General features: G+C 42.6%; 1 protein-coding gene across 2 annotated transcripts in view; it reads left to right on the top strand.

Annotated features, from left to right (window-relative positions):
- The window catches only part of LOC136864387 (CTTNBP2 N-terminal-like protein), a 441,040-nt gene that overhangs the window by 31,529 nt on the left and 394,686 nt on the right, over positions 1 to 14,825 (top strand). For both annotated transcript variants that reach the window (XM_067141318.2, XM_067141317.2), the window contains exon 2: positions 13,884 to 13,985. In XM_067141318.2, the coding sequence (XP_066997419.2) occupies positions 13,884 to 13,985 (102 nt within the window). The remainder of the gene's footprint in view (positions 1 to 13,883; positions 13,986 to 14,825) is intronic.

Genomic DNA, 14,825 nt, shown 5'->3' with positions numbered 1-14,825 from the left:
CATTGTCATGCTGTTGTACAACGCATAATTGTCAATAATTTTAGACGTGTCTCGCTCATGGCCTTCTGAGTAAACAATATATTTTAAAAAGAGTTCGCCAATTGCAGTAGGCTTATGAAATAACTAGCTGATGTACCCGTGCTTCGCTACAGGATTCTCAGAAAGACTGTCTTTGTGGTTTTCTAACAGAAGTCAACATACATCATTACAATAAACATTAGTAGGAATGTAGCGATTAAAAGCAATGCCAGCATATAAAATACTCGATCAAATAAAAAACCACACATTTTCTCACTTTTAATGAACAGTACTACGGTGCTGATTATAACAGTCCAAAGTCCCAGTGCTGGAATGACCAGACAGCAGACAGCCATTATTCCATTAAATATGCACACTGCTCATTAAATCAGTGCCTCAGAGTAGGGATTGAATAGCTCGAATGCTATGATGAACCAGTGTGTTATGTACCAGCAGTATCAGAAAATTTATGAATCACAGGAATGGCATGCTAAAGAAGAAAGTTATCTCAACTCCCCAGCTACTTCCCACCAATATTCAGGCAGGCTGTTTACTCTGTACGACTGGGCAAGTTGGCCGTGCTCTTAGGGGCGCGCAGCTGTGAGCTTGCATCCGGGAAATAGTGGATTTGAACTCCACTGTCGGCAGTCCTGAAGATGGATTTCCATGGTTTCCAATTTTCACACCAGGCAAATGCAGGGGCTAAAAATTTATCAAGTCCACGGCTGCTTCCTTCCCACTCCCAACCCATTCCTATCACATCGTCGTCATAAGGCCTATCTGTGTCGGTGCGACGTAAAGCAAATTTTAAAAAATACTGGGTACGCAACAGTAATCCCATCTATCGAAAATGAGTGGCAACAGAAGACACAACGCATATCACAACAAACAGTGGTCAATGTCATGTTATTGTTGATCAATTTTATGAGCTTTCCATATTGTAGGCCTTCACATTTAGTTTTCTTTCGACTCTGTGATAAAATTATTTATAGCGTAGATTGTAGTTCCTTGTTCCCCAATTTTACATACCGATTTTTATTAAATTCTGTTCATCAATTTTCTCGTGACTCGGTGCTGAAAAATCCAAATTCATGAATATCTCTGTTATCATAGCCGGTACAATAAAAATGCATAAGACGTAAGTGATTGGAAATTTAATACTATATAACTTCAGTTATGTAGTGTTTATCGACAGGACCACTAATAACAGAAATATTTAAGAATTACAAATTTTAGGCCTTTCCTTGAACTACCATTTCAGTCAGCATGAATAAAATTATTTATAGCCTAGATTATAGCGACTCATTTCCCGACTTTGCATACCAGTTTTCATTAAGATAAGCCCGCTAATCACATAAATATGAAAATTAAATTTTAGGCCTTCCCCTAAGCTACCATTTCTATCAGCGAGAATAAAATTATTTATGGTCTAGATTATAGCGACTTATTCCCCGACTTTGCATACTGATTTTCATTAAATTCTCTTTAGCCGTTTTCTAGTGATGCATGTACATACATACAGACAGAAAATACTAGCTGTCAATCAACATGAGATAGGTCTGTCAGCATGCTTTGCTTTCTCTTTCAAGTGCCAAATTCATTTGGGCCAGTTATACCGTGTAAGGGCACATTGAAGAAATTAACGTCACTGAGGTAATGACTTCATCATAGCAAATGAAGGTAGGAGAAGCCAGAGGTTCACAGAAGCTTGCGGAAGAGCTGGAGGTGCTTCTGCTGCTTCACCTTTTCTTCTTGAAGTGCCACATCCAGTCCCTCAGACGTTGGTGACCACCCTAGAGAAAGCACACTTTTCTTAATAATAATAATAATAATAATGATGTTGCTATTGATGCTTTCACGGCCCGTACTTATAGACATGATATAGGCTTCTGGGCTTATGCCGTGTCAAGAAAATAAGGTGAAATTCTTGAAGTTTCGCAGAGAAATTTGCTCTACGTGTTCAGAAGAAAATCTTGTCTGTTCAAGAGAAAGGCTTCTCAAACATACATACATTATCATTATAGACTGTTATGCCTTTCAGCATTCAGTCTGCAAGCCTCTGTGAATTTACTAAACGTCGCCACAATCCTCGATTTGCAACTAGCGTTGTGGCCTCATTTAGTTCTGTACCTCTTATCTTTAAATCATTAGAAACCGAGTCTAACCATCGTCGTCTTGGTCTACCTCAACTTCTCTTACCCTCCATAGCAGAGTCCATTATTCTCCTAGGTAACCTATCCTCCTCCATTTGCCTCACATGACCCCACCACCGAAGCCGGTTTATGCGTACAGCTTCATCCATCGAGTTCATTCCTAAATTAGCCTTTATCTCCTCATTCCGAGTACCCTCCTGCCATTGTTCCCACATGTTTGTACCAGCAAACATTCTTGCTACTTTCATGTCTGTTACTTCTAACTTATGAATAAGATATCCTGAGTCCACCCAGCTTTCGCTCCCGTAAAGCAAAGTTGGTCTGAAAACGGACCGATGTAAAGATAGTTTCGTCTGGGAGCTGACTTCCTTCTTACAGAATACTGTTGATCGCAGCTGCGAGCTCACTGCATTAGCTTTACGACACCTTGATTCAATCTCACTTACTATATTACCATCCTGGGAGAAAACACATCCTAAATACTTGAAATTATCGACCTGTTCTAGCTTTGTATCACCAATCTGACATTCAATTCTGTTGAATTTCTTACCTACTGGCATCAATTTAGTCTTCAAGAGGCTAATTTTCATACCATACTCATTGCACTTATTTTCAAGTTCCACGATATTAGACTGTAGGCTTTCGGCACAATCTGCCATGAAGACCAAGTCGTCAGCATAGGCCAGACTGCTTACTACATTTCCACCAAACTGAATCCCTCCCTGCCATAAAGAAGTACAAGGATGAGGGGTATCCCGTTACATATGAAGACGATATCTATATATATATTAGCCATTCTACGCCTAAAGCTTAGAGAGTACGATAGTACTTCAGGAATGTTAACCCCACTGTCTCACGAGGAGAAAGACTGATTATTCTCCATGCTGGTAGTAGGAGAGATTTTGTTCCAATGCAGTGCTTATTTACCAGCCGCACAAGAAAAGTTAAGACTACCACAAATATATGTATAATTAATATTATATTCGTTGGTTGAAAGACGAGTTGATCCTTGATTTGGAATCCAATTTAGTGCTTATTATTGAGAACACCTCATACCACAACACTAAGGAAGACAAGGCCCCGACATCAAATTCTAATAAGTTGATTATGAAAAACTTTCTGTGGGTTATAAACATTCCATTTTGTGCTTCCATGTTGAAAGCTCGACTATATGAACTTGTTAAACTTAATAAGCCGCAACACAAATCTTGTTTTTTTTTATTATTTTTAAAAATTACATTTTGTTTTACTTTGCACCAACACTGATAGGTCTTACGACAATGATGGGACAGGAAATGTCAAGGAATGGGAAGGAATCGACTTTGGCCTTGCTTAAGGTACAGCCCCAGCTTTTGCCTGCTGTAATAATAATTGAAAACCACGAGAAACCATCTTCAGGACTGCCAGCAGTGGGGTTCAAATCCATTATCTCCAGAATGCAGCCTGACAACTAGGTGACCCAAACAGCGTAGCCACTCGCTCGGTAAATATGTAATTGATGAAATCAAGGCTGCTGGGGGACACATGGTATTGAGACTGACTCCATAACATGCAGATATAAATCCCATAGAACCCATCTGGTCTGTCGTGAAACAGTGGGTTGGTGCTAATGATGTCACATTTAAAATTACAGACAGATTTTCATAACTAGGGGAAGGTGACCAGATTAGCGTTTTTGATCATGTGGAAAAGTATGAAAATGAGTACTATGAACGGGAGGGGTCTAGTGGAGAAGAAAATAGAACCTGTCATAATAACTAATGACAACGATGGCAGCAGCAGTGAATGTGAACCACTGGGCGAGTTGGACGTGCGGCCGAGAACTTGCATCCGGGAGATAGTGAGTTCGAATCCCACTATCGGCAGCCCTGAAGATGGTTTTCTGTGGTTTTCCATTTTCACACCAGTCAAATGCTGGGGCTGTACCTTAATTAAGGCCACGGCCGCTTCCTTCCAACTCCTAGGCCTTTCGTATCCCATTGTCGCCATAAGACCTATCTGTGTCGGTGCGACGTAAAGCCACTAGCAAAAAAAGAAAGAACCAGATTAAATTGATAGCAAAATGTCTGGAATTGAACCCTTGGATGATGGTTAGTATCTGCACAGTGATTGATTGCCTTTTAAGTGAAGATATAAATATTTTACTGTTTGATTGGCTAATTAATTAATAATGATTAATACAGTAACACTGAACTATATCATTAGATATTTACAGTATTGTTCCTTTATTATACGTTTATTAGTGTTGCTAATTATATTCAATGTATCCCTACTAGTTAACATGCAAAATAATGATGCATAGTGGTTACCTTTTGAATAAATTTGTGAGTGAGTTGTTGCGGATACTGAGTGCACTTCTGACGACTGACGGGTGATATCCAACAAGGAGTTTAGCAGTTGACACAAGACAGCGTGGTAAGGTAACTGAGAAGACTCTCTCTTCAGATTCTTATGACACTTGCCCAAGGGCCAATTTGTTTTGAGGCAATAATACTTTGTTAAGAATATAACTCCATCTGTTTCATTACTCTAATTTATTTCAGGATGGCCTAATAAATGCACACACACAATTTAAATTATGAATGGCCACACTACTAATTACCAGCATTTTACAAATCTCTGTGGCGCAGCAAGGGTCCAGCCCATTCCTTTACCTGGGACACTAATCCTTTCTTTCACTTTCCTCCAAGTCCAGTCACCTCTTACAGCCACTCTGCGTAGACATCTGGATTTGAACACTAGCTATACAACACCAGCGACTGTTTGTTGGTTTGACTCCACACTTCACACAGTCCCATGCAGTGAACAACTAAACAGCTCAACAGTATTCAACTGCAGGACGATACTTACGACAGCGAACATTAACACAGGTCCATTTATCCTCGCACTCATGATAGCGCGTTTACTCGCTGGCTCATGGCGATGCTCAGTCCACAGAATCACGTAGTACAGTCTTCCGTTCTGTCGCCTCCGGTTACACTCTCACTGGCCTCTCCAAAACTACTACAACAACAACAACAACTCCTGGTTCAAACATCAGTGGGACACTAGCGAAAGCCAACGCCTCTTTCGTGCTCAGTCCAGCCACCGAACCCCAACTCACTGAGTATCACACTGGCTCCACCTCGGAGCCCAACTGTCACTCACTCTAACACTGACTCCCACACGAAGTCCAACTCTGACTATCCGCGACTGGGCTTCCTTTTTATATCTCGCGTGATTTGATCCAGAAATTTCACCATGTCACTACAGGCATAGATAGATAGATAGATAGATAGATAGATAAATAAGGAATGGGTGAGCCCTGCCTTCGCAGGGCTCCGTACGTGGGTCTGTGAAGACCCTTTGTGTCCCTTAAACGGGTTTGCCTAGTCCAGCCCTAGTGCTCCTATAAAGGATACCAGTGTCCGGATGTTGGCATTCCTGATGTCTTCCAGGCTCACAAAATGTGAGCCGAGATATCGATGTCTAGTGCTTGCAAGAGCCTCGCACTAACACAACACATGCGTGGAGGACTCTTCCTCCCTACCGCATCTTCTACACATCGGATCCTGACTGATTTTCATGATGCGTAGGTGTGTCTGTAAGTTATTGTGGCCTGTCAACAGTCCAACTACCATTCACGTTCTGGTCCTATTCAAATTTATCAGGACCTTTTTATAACTTTGGCTAGGCCCTTTGATAAGTTCACATGCCTGCCTTACTGTGGTTAACTTCCAAATGTCTAAGTGAGACTGGTTCGTCCACTGGGATATTACCAGTCTCACATTTCGGAGTGACACTCCTAGGAAGGGCTCTGGTCCTATGAAAGGACCTTTTGAGCCTTGTTTCGCTAGTTTGTCAGCTTCTTCATTTCCACTGATTCCTGTGTGCCCAGGGACCCATAATAGGGTAACTGGGCTAAGTTCACACAGTTGATCTAACAGCCTTTGGCACTCCCATACCATTTTTGATGATGTTCTAACTGCACATAGTGCTTTTAACGCTGCCTGGCTATCACTGCAAATGGTGATGCATCTTCTATGTCCAGGCATGTTCCATATATATACAGCACAGGCCAGTATTGCATATACTTTGGCCTGGAAAACAGTAGCATAATTACCCATGGGAAGGGAGAGCCTTGTCTTAGGCCTCCAGACCCCGGTGCCTGTGCCCGTCTGTCAGCGAGCCATCTGTGTATTATGTACATTCCCCAGACCTAAGACGGGCCCCAGCATCCGCGGCCCACTTCTCCCTTGTGGGTATCACCACTGTGAACTTATAATTCAGATTAAAACTAGGCTTCATCAGGTCCCCGATCATCATTGTCGTAGGGCAGGTCTGGTGAAGCCTTGTCAGAATAGAAGCATGATCTCTATTCGGATTCTTGAAGGACCGTCCTCCGAGTGATCAGAGATGGTAAACACTCATTCCCGCTATTACCTTAACATATAAATGTAAGGGGGGGGGGGGGGGGAAGACATAGGATGGCCTCCATTGCACATAATGGTGTACTATCCAGTGCCCGTGTTATTCCTAGACACGCAAGTCTTTGGACACTGTTTAACTTGGTGGTCGCAGTTTTACTCTCTGAACCTGGCCACCAGACTAAAGATGTGAAGGTGGACGTGGGCCGTACAATAGAAATATAGAGCCAGTGGACCATCCTAGGTCCTAGGCCCCAAGTCTTTCCGACGGCCCTGTGACAGGCCCACATAATCTTCCGAGCCTTATCCACCTTATGGTCTATGTGTTTCTTCCAACTCAGTCTTGCCTCAAGGATTACCTCTAGGTATTTAACTGAGGTTGTCTTAACTAATTTTTTCCCAAATAGGAAAGGCTCTGACAGTCCGTCTAGCCTCCTCCTGCTGGTAAATACCACGAGCTCCATCTTGTTGGAATTGACCGACAAGTCCGTGTCATGGCACCATCTTTCCACCCTACGTAGGGAGCTCTGAACGAGCTCTGAAACCGTACTGGGTAAATTTCCCACCGCCATCAGGCTAATGTCATCTGCATAGCCTTGGGCATAAATTCCTCCCACTACCAGACACCATAATGTTGGTGATAATACTCCTCCCTGTGGACACCCCCTATCTATATTAGCTCTCAACATTACTGCGTTGAGAGTAAACAGAACTTGACGGCCCTGCAGTGAGGCCATAATCCATTTTATGAGCATCCTGCTCACTCCTCTTCTCTCTAGACTAAGTTCTATGGAGGCCAAAGATGTGTAGTTAAAGGCCCCTTCTATATCTAGGAATACCACCATAGCAAGTTTTGCTGATCCAAGGCGCTCTCCAGCCTGGAAACAAGCTGGTGTAGTGCCGTCTCAGCCGACTGTTGATGAGGATTCGGTATATACACTACCTTCACCTGACGCCACAAGGAGTACACGTACCCCATAGTGCGACAGGCTCTAAAAATTCTGACCAGGCATAGTATAAGGACCGCGCCCGCTTCCTGAAGAAGTGCTGGGAAGATCCCATCCATTCCTGGGCTTTTATAAGGAGCAAAAGTTTCTAATGCCCACTTCACCCTTCTTGGGGTAACAATCTCTGCGACTTCCTTCCAACCACTTTGTCGGGTCTGAAGTATCCGCTTGATTCTACTTCACTATTCGTGACTACTGAACCTGGAAAGTGGACATCAAGCAATAAGCTCAGGGTCTCCCCCTCTGTGGATGTATATCCACCCGAAGGTGACTCCAATGAGCCCAGTCCTGCCCTTCCACCCAAGGTTAGAATTTTATGAAGCCTTGCCGCTTCATATTGACTCTTGGAGTCACAAAAGTGTCTCTGAGATTTCTTAGAAGCCTTTTTGACTTCTGACTTGTACTTTCTTTGTGTTTCTTTGTAAGAATCTAGACTTTCTTGATCTTGACGTTCCCTGTATTTATTCCAGAGGCTTCGTGTGTTTCTCCTCCGGTGTTCAAGATAACTGTTCCACTTGAAGCTTCCTGTTACTCTTCTTGCCTTAACAACTGGGCAGTTTAATTCATAGGAGGTAACTAGTGTCTGTGAGAAAGCTCACACTGAGCTCCAGCTCTTCCTTGTTCTTGATTATATTTGAGGGTCCTCCTTCCAGTCCCCTCCTCACGTCCTCCCTAAAAGACGTCCAATTGTTTCGTCTAGGATTTCTGTAAGATGGGATCCCGAAGGAGCCCTCTATATGAAACACAATGTGTCTATGACCTGACAAGGAAGGCTCCAAAGAAACTTTGCAGTCTTTAAATTCCTGTATGATTTCCATGGAACCCAGGGTAAGATCTATGATCCCCTCACTCCTATTATTGATGAAGGTAGGGGTATCACCTATGTTCATGATCTCAAGATCAGTTGTACATAGAAATTCTATGTAATTCTCTCCCCTTCGGTTTGTATATTTACTTCCCTAAATGCTGTGATGAGCATTGGAGTCACATCCTACTATGAGGTTAAGTCCTTGTTTCCTACAGTTTCCTATCACCAGTCTCTTGAACTCCTCCGGCGGGGGTGGAGATTCAGAGTCTCCTGGGAAATATGCAGAACAGACAACCAGGTCTCTTGGCTGTCCGCCCTCTTCATATCTCGCTAAGACTGCTACAAGGTCTCTGGTAATGAAGCCCGGTATAGCCCAAGCATTATGATCCTTAACTAGTATACATGCTCTAGGCTTCTCCTCCGCTACTCCACTGAATAGAGTGAAGCCTGCACATTTTAGTCCCATGATATGCCCCTCTCTAAGCCAGGGTTCTTGTATCAGGGCGACCAAAAACCTACCTTTCTGGATACTTCTTATAAGTACCCTAGAGGCTGCTATACAATGTTGTATGTTTGCTTGTATGAAAGAAATCATTCCTTACCTTCATGCAATACTTTACCTTATGCGGTCTCTGGAACATGCAGCTCCGTCTCCCGCAATGAATCCTGAGGCTTGGCTGGCCCCGGCTCCTGTCCAGGCTCCCGCTTTTCGCCCCTGCTAGTCTCAGGGTTCTCTTTGGTGGGGTTGGTCCTCTGCTTGTCGCGTTTGCCCTTCACCAGGGTGAAGGTAGCAACATACACCCTGCAGAAGATCTTCCCCACCACTTTTTCCACATCTCTGGAGTCCATGCTGACCACAAGGCGGACACCTCTCTTCTCCTCCTTGTGGTCCTAGATTCTCCAGCTGTTGGGATTTAGGCCATGGTTCTGGCGTGCCATTCTTCCCAAAAGGACGTTGTTGTCCTTTGGTTGTCCTGGTATCCAGACCATGACTCTCTTATAGGAAAGGAGTTTATCCATGCCCACAATTGTGAGCCTGGCTCCTTCCCACGGTTGCATATCTGTAACAAGACTAGAAAGCCATGCTACAGTCTCGTCATTCTCTGTGATAATGATGGCCGCACCTCTCGACAGATAGCAGTCCAGGAACTGAGGCTTAATGGGCCCCTGCTCCGGAAGCTCATCTATCAGATTGGTGATAGCCTCCTCCACAGACTCGACCTGTTTTTCAGTTAGCTGCTGGTCAGGATATCCTGCAGGCACTATGGCCATCCTGATCCCAGCTTTAGCTATCCTGGCTTACTCCACCTTGGGTCTTTTGTAGGCTTGCCGATCTTCTTCTGGGATTGCCCCCAACAGGAGTCGTTTTCCCACTGGCGTCTTGGTGGGTGGAGTCCTCTGTGCCCTAGAAGCAGAGCCCTTTTCAGGGTCCCACCTCTTGTGCCCATTGGATCCCCCCCGCAGTAGTCGCTGTCGTGGCAGTAGAAGGCCTCTCAGCTCCAGGAGTTAGGCCCTCTTTGGCCTGCTCCCGGGCCTTTAAAGCCTTCTTGTACCTCCTCTTCTCTGCGCCGGAACGCTTTTTCTTCTTCTTCTGGACTAGAAGATTGCCCACCTCTAGAGTGAGCTCTCTGTTGAGGTCGTACTATCCGAGGGTATCTCCGAAGAGTCTCCATCAGTTGTTGTCGAGCTGCTGTTTCTCTCGGAGGCCCCAGAGGAGCTCTCCGGTTTTTGGATGGCTACGGTACTCTTGTAGGTCCCAGGAGTAGCTAGGGAAATATAATGTCTGCCCAGGCCGAGCCCTGCATACCCGGGTAAGGTTACTTCGAGAGGGCGCCAAGTATCTCGAAGGCTCCATTCAAAATGCATCTCCCATGTGCCATGCACCCCATCGGCATGGGTCGCGTTACACCTTAGGGTTGGGTGGTGCTTTAGCTTCCTCCTCCTTGTATACCAAATGGTTACCCAATAGGGCTCCATTCGGCATCGCAAGAAAGGAGCTACTAGTCCCCCTCACCACGCAGAGGATCTTCAATTGAAGAGGGTAACCGAGGTTAACCCCCTACAATTGTAGAAGCACACATGAGGGGGCACTACAGGCATAACATTCCCGTTGAAAATCCAACGAACTGGCAGGTAAGTAGGCCGCCGAGAACAATACACGGAAAGGCCGGCTGGGAGATTCCAGTTCATCTGAGTCACTAGCCCCTTCCTGGAAGTACCGAAAGTTGCTACCACAGGGCCAGCACGTAACAACTTCTGTACAGTATGTTGGAGAATTTCTCAGTTGAGTTCTTTGCGAACTGGCTTTGCTAATGTTCTTCCCCTTCTTTCCGGTCTATGTGTAAATTGTCCAATTCATCATTTTTGACAGAAATGTTGGATGACTTTGCTTATTTGCAATCTCTTGATTTTATGATGTATAATAGGAATCAATTGAGGGTCCGACTTGTTGGCTGAATGGTCAGCGTACTGGCCTTCGGTTCAGAAGGTCCCGGGTTTGGTTCCTGGCTGGGTCCGGGGATTCTAATCGCTTCTGATTAATTCTTATGGCTTGGGGACTGGGTGTATGTGTCAGTCCCAACACTCGCCTCATCATATTCAGACAACATACCACACTACTAACCACCACTAGTAATTACATCCCTCCATATAGGGTTGGCATCAGGAAGGGCATCCGGCTGTAGAACAGGGCCAAATACACATGTGTGACACAGTTCGCACCTGCAACACCGCAGGGGTAGGGAAAAGTAGTAGCAAAAGAAGAATAAGAATAGGAATCAATTGAGGGATGTTCCACCAGTCAACACATTATATAATACGTACCATTTATTAAGTGAAAATCTGTTTTGATTCCATTGGAATCATCATCAGTTCACAGTAAATAAATCAAAAGGGTCTTAACAACAATCAACATGAAATCTGCCTTTCAACACACTTTAAATGGTTGACATGGGTTATATGACATAAAAACACATTAAAATTTAAAGAACGTCGTAGGATCTACGTCACAGATAACTGTGGTACGTTTGTACAATGTTGAACAGAGTTGTAATATACAGTAATGTGTAAAAACTTGGAAGTTGAGGAATAATGTGAAGTTCTTATTTGTTACTGTGGATATAAAAACATATCTTAAAAATGTTCAAATATTTGTAGTTGAATCGTCGATGAAGGGTAAAAGCATGTATAAAAATTGACGATCTTGTAAAGTGCCGATGTTAAGACAATTTGCAGTTAAAACGATTTGCTTAGGTGTTGTTGTATAATGTCTGCTTTGTTGTTGAAAATGATGTTGTTGTTGTTGTTGTTGTTGTTGTTGTTGTTGAAGTAACAGTTGAATGACTGTATGGCCTTGGTTGTATGCCACAGTGTCGTAAAAGGTGGATGTCTGAGGAAGAAGAAAAAAATAGAAAAATGAGAACTAATGTGTGTATTCGGACTTAATTATTGGAAAGTGGTTTGACAGAACTTACCCCCTTATTCCGTGCTCGCGTTAACCCGCTGCTAGAAAAGTAGGAGTTGCACTGCTCGCCCGTGTCTGCGTGGAGCATATTGCTGGCTTTAAGGGGGGGCGAGGGCAGCGACTTGTTTTGGATTGACTGTGCTGTGGAGGGGATGCGAGAGAGTGGGGGCAGTGGTGCGTTGTCATGCTGTTCTGCCTAGATACATCTTAAGACTAAGGGGGGTATGGCCTCGTAAAATATGTTTGTTTTCTCGATGGATTCATTCAAATTGTGATTAAAATTGACTTGTTGATCCAACGATATACAAAACATGATATTGAGCAGAGGTCCCTTTTCCATAATTTCAATAATTTGCAAGTCCTTGTCTATATCGGAAAAATTGTGATTGATTCGTGCATATGTGTTCCCACGGCAGAATGCCTGTTATGTTTGACTGCATTAGTATGTTCGATGTACCTAGTGTTAAAGCTTCTCCCTGTCTGCCCGATATAGCTTACTAAACAAGACTGGCACTGCAATCTGTAAATACCTGATTTACCAAACTTATCAAATTTTTTCACGGTCCGTGGATTGTGGAAGTGAGATTGTTGTTGGTTGTCCTGAACACTATTTTTACCCTTATTTTTTAAACAAGTTTGTTATTTGGTATACAGAATCGTTGTAGGTGAAAACTGAATAATTGTCCTTAGGCTTCTTTTCTTTAATAAGAGTAAATTTTGGTTTATTTTGAATTTTAGATATTAGTTGGTCGATGAACCTTCTGTTATACCCATTAGAATAAGCTATTGCCCTGATGGTATCCAGTTCTGTTTCTAGGTTGGGGTGAGATAATGGTATCTTGAATACCATGTGGACCAAGCTATAAAAAGCAGCATTTTTTAAAATGGGAATTAGGGTGGACTGAAAATTGTTTGATAGTATTGTTGGTTTGTAGGATTCCTGTATGTATAGTAAGAAAGGAAGTGTTGATTTCTTGTGACTGTTAAGTCTAGAAAATGTAGAGAACTGTATATGGGGATTCAACCTGTTTAACTCATCCAGTATGGTTCGGCTGTTGGTATGTCTTCCATCTAAAATTGTGAAGGCATGTATTGTGCTCTTCTATATTGTATCTAACACACGTCATCTTATTACTACTGTTAATTAAAACGTAGCAAAATGTCACCTAACTGTAATGCTTTCTGTTCCAAGGATATGAGGCTTGATCCCAGCTAATTTGAGTGGCCTTTAAGGGTGTTTAAATATGAGAACTTCAGTAAAAAATAAAATGAAGGTCCACTTATTCAATATCATTTAATATTATGTCAAATCACATATACAATGGGATGGTTTATGACCTCATTATGTGTCATTTTTCAGCCATGGACTAAAATTGACAACATGTAGTGCAAATACAATCAAATTAACACATCAAAATATTATGTACATATTACAAATTATTTTATGAAAACAGGCAAACAATCTCTGTCTATAATAGTGAATTTAATGTACACCAGTCAAATTTTGTCACGTGTGTCATTGCCATTGATATTGATCTAAAATGAACAGTCCGAATAAGTAACCTCTACATGTACAATTGAAATATTAAAAATTAAAATATGAGCTGTTACACTGGTGTTGAAAATAAAAATAGCCACTTTGTGTGCTTACTTGGTAAAAGTCTGCCTTGCTGTAACATTTATTGGTGAGAGTTGTGTCAAATGCAACACAGCTGTATTACTGAAGTGTACACACAATTAGTAGACTTGAGATGGTACACTTAAAATATTTGATAGTAGGGACCTTTCAAAACCAAAAGGACTTGAGTCAAAATTGTACTTGACAAGCTGTTTGTCAATAAGTTTCGTGCTGAGCAAATCGTTCTCTCCACTATGTCAAACTGTGCACACACAAGCAGAAACACACAATAACTTTGAGTTTTTGAATTTTTCTACTTTTATTTCTCTGCTTTTATCCTGTCCAAGATTGCTGTAATATTTGGCTTGCTATATTGATGTAAAATAGCTTTTGTGACTTGACTGTTTCAGAGAAATCCTAAAATGGAATTGAGCAAGTCTGACTTACTGAAATTGCTCAGTTATTTGGAGGCAGAGTTGCAGGCACGTGATGTCGTAATAGCTACTTTAAAGGTAATCAATCAATATTATTAAGACTTATAATTTATTCATCTTTTCATTTTCTTTATGAATAGTTCTTTGAATCTACTATTTGTGTGAATGTCACGGGAACTTCTTTCTTAGAGACCAGTGGGTAGTGGGTTAACATGAGCGGAATATAACAAGAATGGTCAACAAGTATGGTAGTTGTTTGCATACCATATTCATTTACCTACTGTATTTGTCTTCACCTACTGAACACAGCTGAAAGAGTTTGTATTTCTCTGGATGTATTCATTTTTATATTGTATGCATAATAAGCACGAGGAGATTGTGATTAATCCACATTGTCACTTACGATATGTCTGTGTGTTGTTTCTGATTATATGGCACACTCACGCACACATAGTGTTGTTAATTTCAATTTTTGGCCTTTTCCAGTCCTAACATACCACTTGTCGCTTACGCTACTTTACCAGGCTCTATTTGATGCATTAATAGCATCATATTCAGTAAAAACCTCCCCTGCGAACCATGTGACGTTGCCGCGGTCGGGAGGCTTGCGTGTCCCAATGAAGCAGATAGCCGAGCCGCAGGTGCAACCATATCGGATGGGTATCTGTTGAGACACCAGACTAAGGAATGGTTCATCGAAAGGGGGGTACCAGCCTTTCGGTAGTTGCAAGGGCGGCAGTCTAGATGATTGACTGATACGGCCTTGTAATAATACTCAACATGGCTTAGCTGTGTTGATACCGCTACACAGCTGGAAGCAACGGGAAACTACAGCCGTAACTGCCTCCCAAGGACATGCAGCTCTCTCTGTATGAATGATGTACTGATGATGGCTTCCTCCCGGGTAAAATATTCCGG

The sequence above is a fragment of the Anabrus simplex genome, chromosome 2 (assembly GCF_040414725.1).
Source record: "Anabrus simplex isolate iqAnaSimp1 chromosome 2, ASM4041472v1, whole genome shotgun sequence".
NCBI lineage: Eukaryota > Metazoa > Arthropoda > Insecta > Orthoptera > Tettigoniidae > Anabrus > Anabrus simplex.
The sequence above is the reverse complement of the archived record's forward strand: the minus strand, read 5'-3'. Positions and strand labels throughout refer to the sequence as shown.